Source organism: Stegodyphus dumicola, chromosome 6, assembly GCF_044657685.1.
Source record: "Stegodyphus dumicola isolate Sdum_Otavi_A_Nest chromosome 6, ASM4465768v1".
Classification (NCBI taxonomy): Eukaryota; Metazoa; Arthropoda; class Arachnida; order Araneae; family Eresidae; genus Stegodyphus; species Stegodyphus dumicola.
In genome coordinates, this window is record NC_140773.1 from 58,125,503 (window position 1) to 58,144,286 (window position 18,784).

Sequence of the window (18,784 nt, forward strand, 5' to 3'; positions counted from 1 at the left end):
TTCTAAAATGTCATCCAGAAATATTTCAAATCAAAACATATTATATTTAAATGCAAATGATATAAATGCTTACTTCCATAGTTGCACTGCAACGACAAGCTGTTTAAATACTGCTGCATTCGAAGCAATTCCCTTTTTTACCTTTTGAGTTGCTTTCCTTTGGAGAAAAACATGCATTTATGTTTAAGAAATGTATTCTAATAAACGTTCGCACTCTGCAAAATCAATGAATCGCATCTCTGTTAACTTCAAGATAATGTTTATCTAATTTAGTAATTAAAGAGCCAATACGTATTTCCCTTTATGGTCAGTTGTACCACAAAATATTTTTTCAAACTCGTAAACTGTGTTCATCTATGAATGAAAAGGTGCAGTCAAACCTCCTAAGGAAAATAATTTAATTCATTCTGAATGAAATATGGTTTCATCAGCATTATTTTTAGAAACTGTTTGTTCCCAATGATGGATCTTTGTTCTGCACATGGCAGGCAATATAACCTGCGACATATGTTAAGGCTTCTTTTTCTGTGTTCGAAAATTGTCTGGCGGAATTCAATTCCAATTCTTAAGCCATAGGAGAAGGCTCCTTTATGAAATTCAAATCATAAATAGTATTTAATGGAAAAGCAATCTTCCTCCTCAGTTTTCAAAGCCCTTTCAAGTAATTCTGATGTCAAATATGAGTCAATATTTGTGCTTTCTTTATCTATGCACTTTTCAAGATAATTTTGGTAGCTTATTTTCGAGTAATAATTGCTTTAAGCGGTGTATAACTTCATTAGGATGATCATTAAACCTACCAAGCCCTCGAATCTGATTAAAGAGACTTTCAAGTGCATGCTGAGTTAATCAAGAAGTTAAAATATATTTAGCATCATACAATGATTTCAAATCCTGCTGTAGGCCAAAAAGAGAATTTACTAAAATTATAGACAATATGTTAGATTTTCTCTGATGACTTTCTTCATTAATTCCAAAACATGAATTTGTTTCTCATGATGTTCACTTAATTCAAATGCTGCTTTAAGTATTTTATCTAAAGAAGGGTATGGCTTAGTACTATTCATAACATTGAAAAAATTTTCGATTAATTCAAGTCAGATGCTTTTTGATTTCCTTTGGGGGTGGAGTATCGGGGGGAATTTACTTTTGCAGTAGTTCTTGAAAATAATATTTTCACTGGAGCAACTTTTTGTCTCTCGTTTCCCTTGACCATTAAATGATTTGGTTTTAGTCTGTGATACAATTTGGATTTTTCCTAATCTCTATTTAAAATCTCTTTAATAATATCAACATTTAAAACAGTTCTATCTTCTAAAACAAATCCTTTATCTAAAAAGTTGTTTTTCAGTAATTTGAGGCAGTGCAGTAAATCTGCAGAAACCCATATTTTTTCATTTTTAGTACAGGATTTGGAAAGTGAAAACTATTAATCAAAATCTGTAGTTCTTTCCACAAAGTACTACATCCTTCTAAATAAGACACTATTGCTTTCATTTCTACTTTAGATGATTGAATATGTTTTATGAGTAAAAAAAAAGTTCTATCTCCATTGGAGTGTTAAAATAAAAAAATATATTTGTTGTTTCCACTGCGAAATGAAACCTCTGATTAAAACAAACTGCACTTTTAGAAAAGGAGCAAGAGTAATACCAGAGTTTGGTATCTATATGCATTTCGTTGAAACTGAGAAAGCATATTTTTCCTACAGAATTCAAATATTCACATCTTTCCTTCATTAGAGCAAGAAGATCATTCTGAATTCCTGGACTACATGAAAATTTAGCACCCATTCCTTTAATGTGCTAATACTAAATAAAGGAATTCCTATTTTTTCTTTCCAAAAATCATAGCTTTTAAATGACAGTGCTCTTAGGACAATACAATATGAATTATCTTCTCTAGTCCACCTAATTTTTTTCCTTCTTTTCTAGCAATACATTAATCTGTGTCTTTGTAAAAATATGCTTTAGACGTTTTCCAAATTCTCCAGTCTGTGCTGTCTTTTTTCTAAATTTTGCTGTTTGAGATTTTAATTTCTGTATTCCTGATGCAAAATTTTTTGGATGTTGGCCACCTTTTTTTTTTTTTTTTTTTTGTCACTGAGGAAACATTCTAAAATTTTTCTATTCTCTATTTTTCAATATTTTAATACAATTTTCTAAGGATATTATTGTGTCCTTCAAATTATCAATGCGGTCTTGTTTATCTTTATACTTAGGGCATTCAGGGATGCCCTAGATTGTCATTACATTGTCACTTGTGAGTTTTATTTCAAAATCATTCACATTTGATTTATTATTATCATTATCAATTTCGTTTTCAGCTTCAAAATGAACTTCCTATGGGCTTCATTCGTGTAGTCTTTGAAAAGCACTCTCCACTAGTTTTCTTTTCTCTTGTCTCTGATTTCTTGGTGTTATTTTGTTTACTGCACACGATAAATTTATTTTTGCATAGCATTGCATTTCAACAGTTTCTTTTGGGGCAATCCAAGCAAGGGATTTTTCATATCATCTTCATAATCACTGCATAGAAAATGTTCGCTGCAAATTCTTGCATTCTTCACATTAACAGAATCCTGTCTTTGACATTTATTTATCTATTCTTTCATCAAAAGCAAATTTCCTTTGGGAAAGCATTAAATGAAATATTACGGCATGTTGCCACAATGCAAGAAGCCATATTGCATAAACGATGCTTTACAATACAGAATTTAAAAGGAAAACTAACAGAAACTATATATATACAAATTATTTTAAATATTTACATTATTAGAAAACAAATACATATGATTAAAATTAATGTGGGATATGTGACTTCCAGAAAATCACCTCACAGCTGAATGAAACTACAGTTTTAGATGTGCTAAATCAGAGCAGGTGCAATGTAGTGACATGAGATTACTTATGGTTGACTCCCCTCTATGAGGCTCGTGTCAACAAGGAGTTGAACAAAGGAATGAACTAGCCCTTTCTGTTTATCCCTGGCTGAACAAGGACATTCTATCTAACCTTTAAAACTATACTTCTGCAAATTTACACATGCACGAGAGATTTTCGTTGTTAATTTTTAGTGTCTTTGTTATCTATATATTTTTTTTATTACTATTTAATTAAAATATTAAATACTTCAATTTATAATATGGCAACAGTGGTTATTACTTTTAAACAAATGAAGATATTTTTTGAAGGGGCATAGTTTCTATTTTATGATGTTCTTAGTGTTTAGAAACTCTGATTTCTGTTATTTCATTTAATTTAAACATCATATGCTCATATGAATGAATATTCTTATTAATTAGGGAAGGGGATGAAGAGCTGTCACTCCCTCCCCCATTTCTTAATGGATGGATATACATACAAGCATTAAGTGCAATTTGAAGAATCAAATTGCAACCAGTTTGAGAAAATTAGATAACAGACTCTGAAAACTTAATATTTAAAAATTTCCATTGAATTTAATCTTGTTTCAAATATAACTCAGTTATTTCAATTAATTATTATGATACTTTAACTACTTGTATGTATATTTTAATTGTATCTTGTATATGAAAGTAAAAAACAGAATTCTCTTCAAATATTGCAAATTTTATAGATTCTGCATAGAAAAATTTTTCTTTGTTTTTTGCCGCAGAAGCTTGTTGTTAATGATTTTTCTTTATTTTTAGTTGTTGTTTAGAAGACTGTATTAAAGCTCTTGGTGAAGACTTTGGTGAACCAAAAAGTGCAAGACATAAAAAGGATTTAGAAAAAATTGAAACCTGTGTGACTGAATGGAATGAATCAAATATTTTTCAAGACTTTGTAAGCTTATATCTAGTTTCATGTTTTTAATCTAGTATTAGAAGTAAAATCTCAGTTTTCAAAATGCATGTTTTCCTTGTTGATATCTATTTGAAGAACTCCTTAATTTTAATATATATTTCTAATTACAGTTGTTCAGTTTTAAATTACTAATAAACTTGAAGATCATACATTTTTGCATAATTAACTGGAGTGTTTTTGCAGGGGCAAAAAGTATTTGCATTGTTTAAAGATTTATTTGTTTTAATTTAATGTTTAAAATTGATTACCAAAGGATCTGATTTTAATGAAATTTTACATCAAGATAGCCTCCTCCTGCACTCACTCTGAAGTGGAAAAAATATAATCATCCTCATAACATTTACAGAATTTTTACAACATATGTCTATTTAAAGATTTCATACTTGAGTATCTGAGAAACTTTGTACATACGTGTTGGTGTTTTTAAATGTGTTAATTCAAGGCAGACAGGCATGAATATATTCATCCTTTGTGTTTATCTTAACGTATTCATTTACTATGAATTCTTTGCTTACTTGTGGTAATTTTAATGCTTTTAAGTCCAGCTTAGGCTATTTTCCAATTTTGATTAACTTAGAACCTTCATCAACATAAAATTTTTCAATACAATTTTGAAGGTTAAATTCCAATTTGCTTAAACTAATCTAGAGACATTAGGGTTTTCAGAGTGAGATAGATACAAAATCAATTTGTATTTGATTGCTGATGAGATTGACACTTACACTGTGAGAGCTAATAATACATGTGGGAAAACTCTGTAAAGTGTCTTTCATCTCGAGGTTTTTTTTACTCAACTTCTGTTGAAACATTAAATAGGGGAAATAAACAGGAGGGAGCATTATTTTTTTACTTTTTTTTTTCCAAAATTTTACTTTTTTTAATTATAAATATTTTCAGACAAAACTGGTATGTTAATTCTTTTCTTAGGAAAATAATGATTGGAGTGACTGGGTTTATCATGAAAATAATGTTGAAACTGTGAAAGTAGCACCTTTTTCAACATTTGAGGAAACTATATCTGCTGAAGCAGCTCGTTTGCGAAAAATTGCTGCTGAGCAGTATGTGCTTCGTCAGGAATGTATAAAGAAAGCTCAAACTGCTTACTGTCGTGGCATGAAAGATGTTGCCTCCTTTTATGCACAGCAAGTAAGTATTCATATTATACTACAAGGAGTATATTTAGAATTTATAAAATTTGCAAAACTTAATTTTCTTGAAATTGATGCAATTTTTTAAAATTCTGTATTCAAAACTGCTATTTATTAAGATTCACCTTGTATGCATTTTGCAATGTTTGAGCTGCATGCGTATGCAATTGCACAAGGTAATTTAATTATAGAAGTTCTAATTTGAGACAGGATTTAATCTGAAATCAGGGTTATGTATATAGAATATCTTATATAGTATAATGTTGCTTATCATTTACAAATCCAATGCTCAGTTTTTTTTTTTTTTTTTTTTTTTTTTTTTTTAAATTTCTGTGCTAATTGCTGTTTTGCACCAGATAATAGGCTAAAATAGAGACTTTTGCAGGAAATTGCTGGAAAATACTAAATATATTTGATTATATGTCAAACTATAATGTATAGTTTTACATAAGCAGAGTTTTAGGCATTTTGAACTTAGTGGATACAAGATCAAGAAAAAATACTCATTTGAATAATTTTTAGCTCGAACTGGCCATTAGACTCTAAACAGGATTTTGCATTGAATCAATATAAATGGCATATTTATTTTCAAATTGTTGCTACCAAGTATTATTGCCTTGTTTTATTTTTAAAGAAATTGAATAATAAAGAATCTGGTTAAATGTAATGAATGTTTTTTGCAGTATAAAAAGTGACTATACCTGGAGCCGTCAAATTTTGAATAATGTAGTTCTCCACCCAAATGGGCTCCTGGAAGCGCGAGATTTTAATTTGTTTAATTATCTTTTTAAATTTTAATACATTTTTATTAACAAACTCAATGAGCTGTGGCAACACTGTACAGAATATAAAATTTTATCACCACTGCACAAGACTGTCTATCAAAAATTCTAAAGATATACTGTTTTAAAATATCTGGTGATTTTACTGAATTGAATTTTTATATGGCATAAATGCGAGGATCGTGATATTTAATAAATAAAGTTAAAACAGAAAACATTAATAATAAAAAGACAAAAACAATTTTTCTAGCCATCTTACTAAGAAAATGGAATGCTGAAAAAATTATTAAAATGTATGCCAATGCTGCATTTGAAATTCTAAATTTTGGTAAACTGAATAAAGAATTGTGATTTTGCTGTTGAATTGTGTATGGTGTAAGTGTGAAAAAAAATTATGCTTAATAATGAAGTTAAAAGGCAAAACAAATGGGTTAGCAGGAGTGAGTGTAACAGCAACTAAGTAGATTGTGATAAAGAGCTTAGCAAAAGCATAAAAAAACTTAACCCTTTTAGGTCACCATTAAATTCTGAAACCTTTCATTTCTCTCCAGCCTTATTGTGTGCTGTGCTAAAAATTAGCTACTAAAATTATTTTCCAAAATACAGTATGAAAAAATAGTATCATAATGCATTAGAGTTTTGATAATCTATGAATGGTTAATCTAATCAAATTGAAGTCATTTTAATTTATTATATAATGTATATATAATAAATTTGAAAAAATTTGAAAAGGTTCAAATTTTAGTGGCACCCAAAATGGTTTGTTAAGGTTTTTACGCTCTTGCTGAGTTCACATTCTACCAGTCTGTTGTTACATTCACTCCTACTAATCCCCACTTTTTTAATCATTTTAGCTTTATTCTTAAGCATCAGTTTCTTCACGCTTATGACATGTACAATTCAACAGCAAAATTACAAAAATTGTAAAAGCAGCACAGCAGTTTACATTTAAGAGTTCCCGAGGAAGCATTGAGAGCATTGGCATGCATCCCCCCCCCAGTTTATTATATCAGTGTTCAGTTTTCTCACTATGATTAAGATGGCTTTACAAAACTTTTTTTTAATCTTTTTATTTTTAAAATTTTATATGTTTACTTTATTAAATATCACATTCTTGGTGCTTACACTACATAAAATTCGATTCAACTGCAAAAGCACTAAATATTAAAAAATAGCATATCTTTAGAATTTCCAATTGGACAGTCTTTTGTGCTGGAGATAATTTTTTTTTTTTTTTCGTACAGTGTTGCCTTTACTCACCAGGAAATCGTTGATTTTTTTAATCAAAAATCCATTAAAGTTTTTCAAAATCCGGGCTTCCAGGTGCCCATGTTTAGGTTGAGGACTACATTATTCAAAATATGATGGCTCTAGGTAGGTACCCTTCCTTTTTCACTGTGCAAGAAACATGCATACATTCATTCAAATTCTTCATTATTTAGTTTCTTTAAATATAATACAGGGCAATAATGTTTGGTGGCAACAGTATGAAAAGTTATACAGTATAAAGTCCGTAATCCGGACTCGTTGTGACTTCGGCGATTCCGGATTTATAGATCATCAATTTAAATCTGGTAAGATGGCATGTAGAAATTATACAATTAAAAATATGAAACCTTAATTTATGAAATAAAGAGCAATTATGATCTAAAGGGTATCAAAATTTACAGAAAAAAAAAAACTTAATATTTATTTGTTTGCTTTATTAAACATTTCTTTCAATGTAAGTTGTTTAAGTTGCTTCATTTTTTGTGCTAAACGAGCATGCGTAAACATTAAACGCGCATGCGTAAAGCATACAAAAAAAAAAAGTTTGTGGCTTTGAGGTCCGGATTATAGACTTTGTACTGTACAACACGTTTAAGTATTTTGACACAAAATGTCGTTTACAGATTAATATCTTATACAGGGCTAATAATATACGCATAAATACGTTAAGTATTTATATATAATATACGCATATTTATTAATTATAATTTAATGATTGCATAACAGTTTCAAAATACTTTTTTTTAATTTGAAATGCTATAAATGGAAAAGTAAAAAATAAATAGCAACACTGAATAAATTTCTTGATGCAATTCTGTAACTTCCAACTTTTATAACAAAATTTGATATTTTTGCTGCAGCTGACCAACTGTGTATTTGCTATTGATTATTGCATTTTAATACACACCTTAGGATAATGTCTGTGCAAAAAGGAATGGCTATCGATGTTCTCTTTGTATGTTATGATAGGAATAAAAGCTGTAGACAGGTGGGAATTAGGGTTGCTTTAATCAAGAGTATGAAAAGTCCTTTCAAATTTGAACTGCTTGTTATTCTGTTCAGAATGAAATGCCAGCATTAGTGGATATGATAGGTATGGTGTATAATGATTTAATTAACATTTGAATATGCCACGGACATTTTTAAAATTCATCTATGGTACACATGTTAAAAGAATAACCTACAATTCTGTTACAGAAAATATATAGGGTGTTTTGCTTCCTTCTTAAAGTATGTTTTTTATGATTCTGGTTTGTTCTTAAAGGCTGAAGACAGCTTTGAATTAATTGTTCTTCCTATAAATTGCAAGAGAAAATAATTAGTTCATTGCTCGTCATGAACTTTTGAATTCTGAAAGAGAACCTTTGGGAGTTTTTGCATCCAGTAATCAGTATCTTAATTTGCTGTATAAGAATCTAAACATTTTCTTACTCAAATTAAGCTGTTGTGATAGTCAAAACTCAAGTTTTGCCCATAATCACAAATTAAATTTTGTATCTTCCTTTGCTTAAGTTTTTCTCGCATTAACTCAAAGTGTAGATCAAATTAATCTATGAAAGATTACTGTGTGGCTTACTCAGAGTACGTGTTTTTTGAGGAGCAAGCCTGAGAGGGAATCGGTAATAAACACCATTTCATTTAAATAAATGTTGATATTTTTCTTACTCCTAAAAGACAAAGCACTGCAATCTAGAATTTTTAACTAGTTTGGTTTATGATTTAGAGCCCAACTTCTGTTATCATCAAATTATTGTGTAAAAGCAAAAATCATGTATCAAAAGTTGTTAATTTTGATATCAGTTGCAGAGTTGCCAATTCTTCCAATTTAGGCTGGAGACTCCATTTTAGATTTTCGCCAACCCGATTTACAATATATTTCTCCAGACTTTTTCTTATTCTTAAAATTTCTCATGATTTTTATGGAACTTGGCTTAATACTTTGTTATGTGAACAAAAAAAAAAGTGATTTTGGACATCTGAAAGCAATTGAATTTTCTCTAGATTAAATCTAAAACAAAACCTTGCGAGTCAGATAATTTCTGCTTTGTGAGTGAGAGCATGTACGTATCCAGAAACGTATTATATTGGCATATATTAGCCAATAAGGACAAAGCAAGCTGTTATTTGGATGTTATTTTGTTCATTTTGTCCTGAGTTGGGCGAGTACACGTGCCTTCACGAAATAGTTTTAGAAATTATCATCTTTTGTTATGTCTGTGAGAAAGGTGAAATACTCATGTATGTTTCAAAAATCGTACACAGTTGACTTTCCTTCCATTATTTCCTCAAGGAAATGTAATATATTTGCAATGTGTACCGCATGTCGTTGCGATTTTTCAATTTTGCATGGTGGAAGGGCGGATGTTTTCAAACATGTGCGTACACAAAAGCACAAGGACAACATGAGTTGTTTTGAAAAAAATGAAAAATTAAATTTTTCTTCGGAAACATAGGACCAAAAGTTATTAATGCAGAATGTCTATTCTCTGCCTTTTTACTGGAGCACAACCTGCCACTGAATGCATCAGATCACGCTGCAGCTTTATTTAGAAAAGTGTTTCCCCGATAGTAAAATCGCTAAAAAATACTCAAGTGCAAGGACCAAAACAGGTGCAATTGTTAAAGAAATGGGTTTGAAAAATAAATCTTCAGTTATTGATTGCATTAAAACAGTTCCGTTCTGCCTCTCTACGGATAGAAGCAATAATACTGATTCAAAACTGTATCCAATTGTTGTTTCTTTTTTTAATCCAGAGTCTTCAGAAATTGAGTGCAGTTTACTTTCTGTCCCCACTTTAGAAGGACATTCGACAGGCTTTAATATAGCACAGCTAATTATTAAAACTTTAAAGAAGAAAATGCAGTCCCTCTGGATAATTGCTTAGCACTTGGTGCTGATAATGCACCAGTAATGGTAGGCATGAAGACTGGTGTTGCAGGCATCTTAAGAAAGGAAAATTCAGATTTGCAGATTATGAGGTGCACCTGTTACCTCTTAAATTTAGCAGCTGAAAAAAGGGCAGTTTCTTTACCGCTAAATGTGGATGAACACATTGTTGATATTTATTATTAGGAGTTCTAAAAGGAAGGAAAAATTGAAACAGTTCCAAGAGCTGCATAACAGCAGTTTACAATTAGAAAACTTGGATGAAGTTATAAAATCAGCTAGGATTGACACCCAGTGAAATTTAATTGGCAATCTAAAAGGTGCTGATGGGTTTTAAAATATAGTGAACTGTCTAGAATTATGTTGGCCATCTTGACATTTCCCCATAGTAATGCAGAGTGTGAGAGGATTTTCAGTGTTGTTGCAAAAACGAGGACTAAATTTTGATCTAATATTAGTGATGACACATTAGAAAAACTTTTATTAGCAAAAGAAAGCCTACTTGGCAATTGCTATGAACAAAATTATGAAGTTTCTTTCGTAAAGAAAGCAAAATCTACCACTGTTTATAACATTTGTACAAAAACTGATTAAAGTGTCTTTTTTTTTTTTTTTTTTTTTTTTTTTTGGTTTGTTTGTTTTGTTTTCTTTAATGATGCAAGTAATAAAAATGTTTTTTATGTGTAAGGTATTTTTGTGTTGCTTGCATTTAAGAATGAGTTACTATTTAAAGTTAATTCATTATTAAAAACTATACTTTTTATCATTTAAAAAGTCTGTGAAAAATCTCTTGTGTAAGGTATTTTTGTGTTGCTTGCATTTAAGAATTAGTTACTATTTAAAGTTAATTCATTATTAAAAACTATACTTTTTATCATTTAAAAAGTCTTTTTAACATTGTGAAAAATCTCCTGATTTTTGAGTGTTATAGGTTGGCAAGTATGCAATTGTTTTTGAAATAATGTATACTTAATTATTTTATGTGATATAATAATGTATACTTATAATTTAAATAATGTATATTTATGATTCATATTACTTATTATATTTATGTGGATTAAACTGAGAAATACTGTTGCATAAATATTAAATCATTCTTAATCTGACCATGTCATATTGATCATTCTTAATCTGGCCCGTTGCTGAACAGTTTTAGTTTGTGTATATATAACACGTATTTTGAAAAGTAGTATTTTTACTTGATCTAAAGAATGCAAAATAATGTTTTGTAGGGTCAAAATCATGGATTCCAGTGCAAGCAAGCTAATAAGAAAGCATCTGAACTAATTGCTCAAGAAAGGTATTTTTATTAAACAAAACTGTGAAAAAATAAAATTAAGAAATATAAATTTTTTGTAATATCTTTTGTGACTTTCTTTAATCTGCATAAATAATATGAGGAAAAACATTGTTATGAGAATGTAACATGTTTATAAAGTATTTACCAAAGTGTTTAAATCATAATCAAATATAATGCAAGGTGTGGCTATTAATTTTCAGGACTGCCCTAACACCAGAACAGATAATGAGAAAAACTTAACCTTTTAATATGTTTCGAAGTAATTCCCATCAGCCATAACACACTTTTGTGCTCGGCTGTATAAGTTGCAGAAACAGTTTGTAAAGTCCTCTTTTGGAAGGCTCTTCAATGTTGACGTCATGTTCTTCTTGATGTCTTCAACATCCACATAGCGTGTTCCTTTGATCACAGTTTTGAGTTTTCAAAACAAAAAAAAAGTCTGCGGGGACTGAGTCAAGAGAGTATGACCGAAAATTCCCAAACACAAAACTGCGATCATGCTTTGTGGATGTTAAAGACATCAAGAAGAACGTGACGTCGACATTGAAGAGCCTTCTGAAAGAGGACTTTAAAAGTTGTTTCCACAACTTATACAGTCGAGCACAGAAGTGTATTATGGCAGATGGGCATTACTTCGAAACATATTAAAAGGTTACATTTTTGACATCATCTGTTCTGGTGTTATTAGAGCAGTCCTGGAAATTAATAGCCACACCTTGTATTATATAATATTACTGCCTGTAAAAATTAAATTAGAACATAATTTTTATGGTACTTATTGTCCGTTATTTATGTGGAGTAAACTGATGAAAGATTATTATATAAATTTTAAAATCATTGCTAATCAGGTCTTCAGATATATTTTAGCACAAGAATCGGCAACCTTGTAGCCATGGTGTGCCAAACCAATCTACCAGTATGATTCAGGATGCCACACAGTAAGAAATATTTGAAACAATTTGATTCCCATAGCAGTGCATGCAGAGTTAGGGAACAGCTGTCCAGAATACAGATTTAGAGTTATATACTAATTATGCATCATTTAAAGATATTTATTAGCATAAAAATAAACAACAGGAAATGTGGCTATTCCTTCAACATAAATAAGTTAAAATTATACATATATTATGTAACTTTTAAACACATTTATTAAAATAAAAAGTAAACAACATAAAATATAAATACTCCTTCAATATAGTTGAATAAAAAAATAAAATTTTAATAATGTTAACCTTGTCCCTTCACCACTCTACTTAATGTCACAATATCGGGTATAATTTGTGACTTTCAATTTGACACGATTCTGAATGTTCGGTTATTAAACAGCTTTTTTATGGACTTAAAATACTTTTCATATGAGGAAGCGATTTGTTCACATAGATATGTAGAACTAAAAGTAGAAAGCAGAGCACATGCTTTTTTCTTCAAACGGCTATATCTCTTTGGCAGTGGCATCCAGCAATTTAAAATAACTGTCAATTTGTTGTTAGAGTTTTCTTCCATATCTTTTCATAATTTTGTAACTTGTACTTTCCATAATTCTGAAGAAGTTGGTTCAGTAAGTTCTATTTCAAAATTATCAACTTCCATTTAGTCACAAATTGACAAATCAAATGGGATTATTAATGAGTCCATTAAATCTGGTTTGATTAGGGAAAAAAATGTAGACATTTAAGCTGAAAATCTTTGTATATTTTGGAAAATTCCTCAAGTGCTTTGATGTAGGTTTTAAGTTCATCTTTGTTTGTGATCAGAGTACTTGCAAGCACTTGAACATTTGGGAAGTGTTTGTAGATACTAGTATTAATATCATGGGAAAATATGTTTAATTTTGTAGCTAAGCTTTTCCAATACTCAAAAATTTCAAGCACTGTTTGACCTTTTCCTTGCAATCCCAAGTTTAGTCCATTGAGATGTTTAGATCAGTAAGAAACATCAATTTGCATAATCATTCTTTATCTTTCAGTTCAGGGAAATGTTGTTCCTTCTCATTAAAAAAAAACTTTAATATGTTCCATGCATCACGCAGAATTATTCAAGGCATTACCTTGGCAAAGCCAAAGAACATGGCTGTGTAAGAGAAGGTCTACATATTAACTTTCCATTTCTTCTAAAAGAGATTTAAATTGCCTTTGTACCAATGAAGAACGAGACACTACGAATTTAACTATTTTAACAAGTGTTCATTACAGAAATAAAGCCCTGTGACGAAATTTTGGCAACTAAAATTCCCTGGCATATTATGCAATAGAAGTTCAACACTTTATATCCAATAAAATTTTCAAGAAGTTTGGCAAATTCTCTTTTCTTGCGAACCACTGCAAGAGTGCCATCAGTAGTTATACAAAATATTTTATTTATGTTAATGTTTTCACTTCCAAAATAATTTATAAATGAAGTATTGTCCCAGACAGAGAAATCAAGCTGTATAATTCTACATGAACTCAATCTTTGTTACAATATCATGCAATTATTGCAAAACATGCAACATCATTCACATCAGTATTTTCATCATGAGCAATGTAACAGTTTCTTGTAATCCTACATTTTGTTTTGTTTTTGCATTTTCTGCCATTTGAGTTTATTCATCTTTCAGTAATTCACACAGAAGCTGGTATTTATTGAATTTGGAATAATATTGTTTGTAGATTTGGTAAATTGCTGAACAATATTTCCACACTTTTTTTAAAAAGTGTTCTTTATATATTCACCATCTGTAAAAGATTTGCCTTTGGAAGCTACATAATGAGCAATTACGAAACTACATTTGGTCACTCTAGATTTGGTTCCAGTTGTTTGACAAAATAATAATAATAATAATAATAATCTAACTTGTATTTTATATCCAGTAACAACACTCTTTATATCTTGGCATTTCTCACTGGAATTCTGAAATATGGACTGACGTTTAGCTTTAGCATGACATGCATCGAACTAAATTCCAGTTTCGAGTGAAATCATATGATAGTCGTGTATTGCTGCAATGAACTGAAAGAAAGGGGAGAAAATAGGGAAGGTGGGATAGCGCAGAGAAGAGAGACAGGGCGATTTATCTTTATCTGATAACCTTGTAGAGTGCCACTGAGAATTATTGGGTTGGCAACTAAGTAATTGCGGATTTTTTTTAGAAAATCAAAGACAATTTTTTCATGGAACTAAATAACTTTATTCTGTAATGTATTGCCCATTTTGATCAATGACCTTTTGCCATCTTTCAGGCAGCATCATAATCCCACATTCATAAAACATCTGGAGTTTGTTAGCAGAAAACTGAATCAGGTATGATTTGACATCATCATCATTATTGAAATTTTTACCATTCAAGGAGTTTTGTAAAGATCGAAACAAAAAGTAATCAGATGGTGCAAGGTCAGGACTATATGGTGGATGTGGCAAAACATCCCAACCAAGCTCTAATAATTTTTGCTGAGTGACCAAAGATGTGTGTGGCCTTGCATTGTCATGATGGAATACAACACCTTTTCGATTTGCCTATTCGGGCCGCTTTTCTTCAACTGCATTGTTTAATTTCGTTAGTTGTTCAATGTAGACATCAGAGTTGATCCTTCGGTTGGGTGGTAAGAGTTCAAAGTTGACAATTCCTTTGTAATCCCACCAAACTAATAACAAAACCTTCTTTTGATGAATATCAGCTTTTGATGTTGTTTGAGTTGGTTTACCTGGCCTGCTCCGCGATCTTTTCCGCTTGATATTGTTGTAAACAACCCATTTTTCATCGCCAGTTATCAGTCATTTTAAAAATGGATCATTTTTATTACGTTTCTTTAGCAAATTGCAGCTGTTAATGCATTGCATTAAATGCGTTTCTTTCAGTTCGTGAGGAACCCATGTATCGAGTTTTTTAACATAGCCAAGTTGTTTTTAAGTGATTTTCAATGTATGTATGTGATACATGAAGCTTCTCTGCAATCTCATGTGTTGTACTGTGACGATCCGAATCGATTATTGCTTTGATTAGGTCATCATCAACTTCAACTGGACGACCAGAGCGTTTTTCATCTTTGAGCGAAAAATCCCCAGAACGAAATTTGGCAAACCAATTTTGACACTGCCTTTCTTTTAAGGCTTCGTCACCATAAACAGCACATAACTTTTTATGAGCTTGCAATGCGTTTTTCCCTTTGCGGAAATAAAAAAGCAAAATGTTCCTTTTGATTTTCCATTTTTCAACGAACGCCAAACGAAAACTTCGCAACCGATCATAAAACTTTTTTTACTGATTGACAGCTGAATTGCCAACTATCAAATAACAAAATGTGTTTTACATTTGTATTACGTCTGCAACCCTAAAAATTCAACTGAAGCCATCTATGAGTGAAATCCGCAATTACTTATTTGCCAACCCAATATAATGCATGTGAAAGGTTGCTGAAAACTGTTTTAACATCTTAAAAAAATATTCCAGTACAGAAAAATTATGTATTGATATCTAAAAATTTGTTTTAAGATTGGATTTATAATTGAAAAGTTATTCATACTGTGTATTTATGTTTTTTTTTCTTTTAATATAATATTTAGATTTGTGATTTTGCAGAAATATTTGTAGTCCTCGTTTTGTATTGGACTTGCATGGTTTGTATATTCAAGAGGCAATACCAACCTTAGAAAAATTTCTAAGGGATCGAAAATTAGAATTAAGAAGACACCAGCAAGTAGCACCTCAAACTGTTTCTATAGTTACTGGGCAAGGACTTCATAGCATACAGGGACCAAAACTTCGCCCTTCAGTCATGGAATATTTGAAAAAGACTGGCTATGGGTCTGTATTTCATGCTTCTTATACAGAAATTAAATTCATAAATGTTATCAAATGCTTCAACGTGTTTTTAGGAACTACTCTTAAAAGTAAATGACTGAAAGTATTTAATGTGCCCAAGGTTATTTATTATTAATTAATTAATGTGCCATGTATATTTAACACGTTGACTACCACAGCACTTATCAGATTCTGCTCCGAGAAGCCAAATCGATTTAATCATATTATATTATTAAAAATACTAATTATGATTCGTAACAATCATTAAAAAGTTTACATGATTTTTGTTGTTGTTGTTGAAAAAAGGTTCTAACGAATTATCTTGTACTCAGTTTTTGTTAGACAAAACTCTTCACAGAAGCCCACTACGAGTTGATTCATACAGGCATGCTTCAACTTGTCGCCTGGGTACAGCTAAGCGCTAAGCCAGTAAGTAACTCATAGTGGAGCAAAAGCGGCAAGTCAAGAATCTATGAGATAACTCGTATTGGGCATCCTGAAGAAGAGTGCTAATATGAGTTATCTCGTGTTGGGCAGTCAATGTGTAAAATTTTAGACCTAGGGTTACCTAAAAAGAGGGTGAAAATGCATTTAGCCTATAAAATTAAATGTATTTTACTGAATTTTTTTAGTTAACCTTAGAGCTAATTGTTTTTGCAACAAAATTAAAATTTTCTAGACATTTTTCCAATTAATTGTAATAGATATTTATGTGAAAAAGAAAATGAATTGTAATTACTTTCTTTTAACTGAAATAATACAAAGTCCAAACATAAATTAATCCAAATGCAAAAGATTACAAATTTTTGAAAATTCAGAAAATTTGACTGATTAAAATAGTATAAATTATTCCATATGCAGAATTTGGGTGGGAGGAGAATTATTTGAAACTCTGTTTATTCAGAAATGTCACAGTGAAATTACTAGTGACTGGAAGGGATCTAACCCAATGGGTAAGAAATGAAGTCATGTATTTTTTATGACAACAGCGCAGAAATAAAATTCTTAAACTAATTTCCAGCTTACTTTTGCTAGCATATTGTTAATACTTTGCCATGATCTGAGATACTATGTGTAGAGTGTTTGTAATGTAAGTCAGTAATCTGGATCAGTAATAAGAAATTAATTTTAATAGAGGTTTTACTGTATATTTACTTACATTATATTTTTTTCTGTAAAAATTTGGAAGGGTCATGTTTTTAATAAAGTATTTTGATAAATAAATTTGGAAAATGAAAGAAAGAAGTTTCGTCATACTTTATGGTATAATTATGCAATTTATATACCGAATAAACTGTACAGTTAGTAATTATCATAGATATCAATTGCATATCTGTCGCTTATTTTAATGCTACATTCAGCTGAATGATTTCATTCACCTGCATCTACAATTTCAGTCATGTATGTATGTTTTTCTCATTCTGAAAAACCAATGGTACCTAGGAACATCAAATTTTAAATAATGTAGTCCTTCAATCAAACAGGTGCACCTGGAAGCTCAAATTTTAAAATTTGAATTTTAGCTTTTTTATTTTATAAAACTTTAATGAATTTTTGATTAACAAACTCAGTGATTTGAAAGTGAGTTGTGGTAACACTGTATGGAATAAAAACATTTTTATCTCCATCGCATAAGACTATATATCGAAAATTCTAAGGATATACTATTTTTAAATATTTTGTGATTTTGCTGTTGAATTAAATTTTGTGTTATGCAAATGTGATGAACATGATATTTAATGAATAAAATTAACACACAAAATGTTAATTTTAAAAAGACTGAAAAAAAATGTTTTGCAAGCCATCTTACTAAGAAAACTAAACACTAATATGATATTAAGGAAAAAACTGTATAAAAAATAAAAATGTGTATGCCAAAACTTAACACTCCATCAGGAATTCTAACATATGCTGCTTTTAAAATTTTTGTAATTTTGCTGTTGAATTGCATATGGTGTGAATGTGAAGAAATTATGGTTAATAATAAAGCTAAAAAGACAAAAAGAAATAGTTTTTCAGGAGCGATTGAAATAACAGATTGTTAAACTGTGAGCTCAACGAGAGCATAAAATTCCTTTTTGGGAGATCATCAAAATCTGAACCCTCTCAGAGTTTTTTTCAATAATTATTTTATTAATATTTGCTTCGGTTCTCTTTCTTCTTGGAAGGTTTTAAACATTTCAAAACATTGCAGTTTGTTTAGTTAAATCCTTATGAAATGTCTGCTGTAGTGGAATATAAAAGAAGAATATGAGGGAATACAAAAACAGGTTCAAGTTAAATACAATCTTCAAATATGAACTCTTTTGTGAATTTGAATAAGCCTTTGTTTTGTGGCAGCTATACAGCTTCATATCCAGGTTTAATATTATGGATTTATCATACTAAAAGTGAGTTTGATAAGAGTGCTGGGAGATAATTCAACATAATTTACTAGCTCGTACGTTTTGGTAGTGACAGTAAAGTTTTGATCTTAAAGATAGGCTTCGTGCGAATATGGGCATCTGAAAGACCAAATTTGCAATGTATTTTATTATCAATTTCATATTTTATATAATTTTAATGAATTTTTGATTAACAAACTCAACAATTTAAAAGCGAGCAATGGCAACACTCTACAGGGGGGGAACCTTTTTATCTCGAGTGCATGGAACTGTGTATCAGAAATTCTAAAGATATACTCATTTTAAAATTATTTTGCAACATTGCAGTTGAACTGAATTTTATGGTTTAAGTGCAAAGAACATGATATTTAATAAATAAAGGTAACACACAAAATGTTAAAAAAAATGCC

At 30.3% G+C, this 18,784-nt stretch overlaps 1 protein-coding gene across 1 annotated transcript in view; it reads left to right on the forward strand.

Moving 5' to 3' along the window:
- LOC118195279 (NEDD4-binding protein 2-like) overlaps nt 1–18,784 on the forward strand; it is a 77,790-nt gene that overhangs the window by 45,847 nt on the left and 13,159 nt on the right. Inside the window, exons 6-9 of the mRNA XM_035366564.2 lie at nt 3,671–3,806; nt 4,755–4,973; nt 11,146–11,213; nt 15,769–15,993. Coding sequence (XP_035222455.1) covers nt 3,671–3,806; nt 4,755–4,973; nt 11,146–11,213; nt 15,769–15,993 — 648 coding nt within the window. The remainder of the gene's footprint in view (nt 1–3,670; nt 3,807–4,754; nt 4,974–11,145; nt 11,214–15,768; nt 15,994–18,784) is intronic.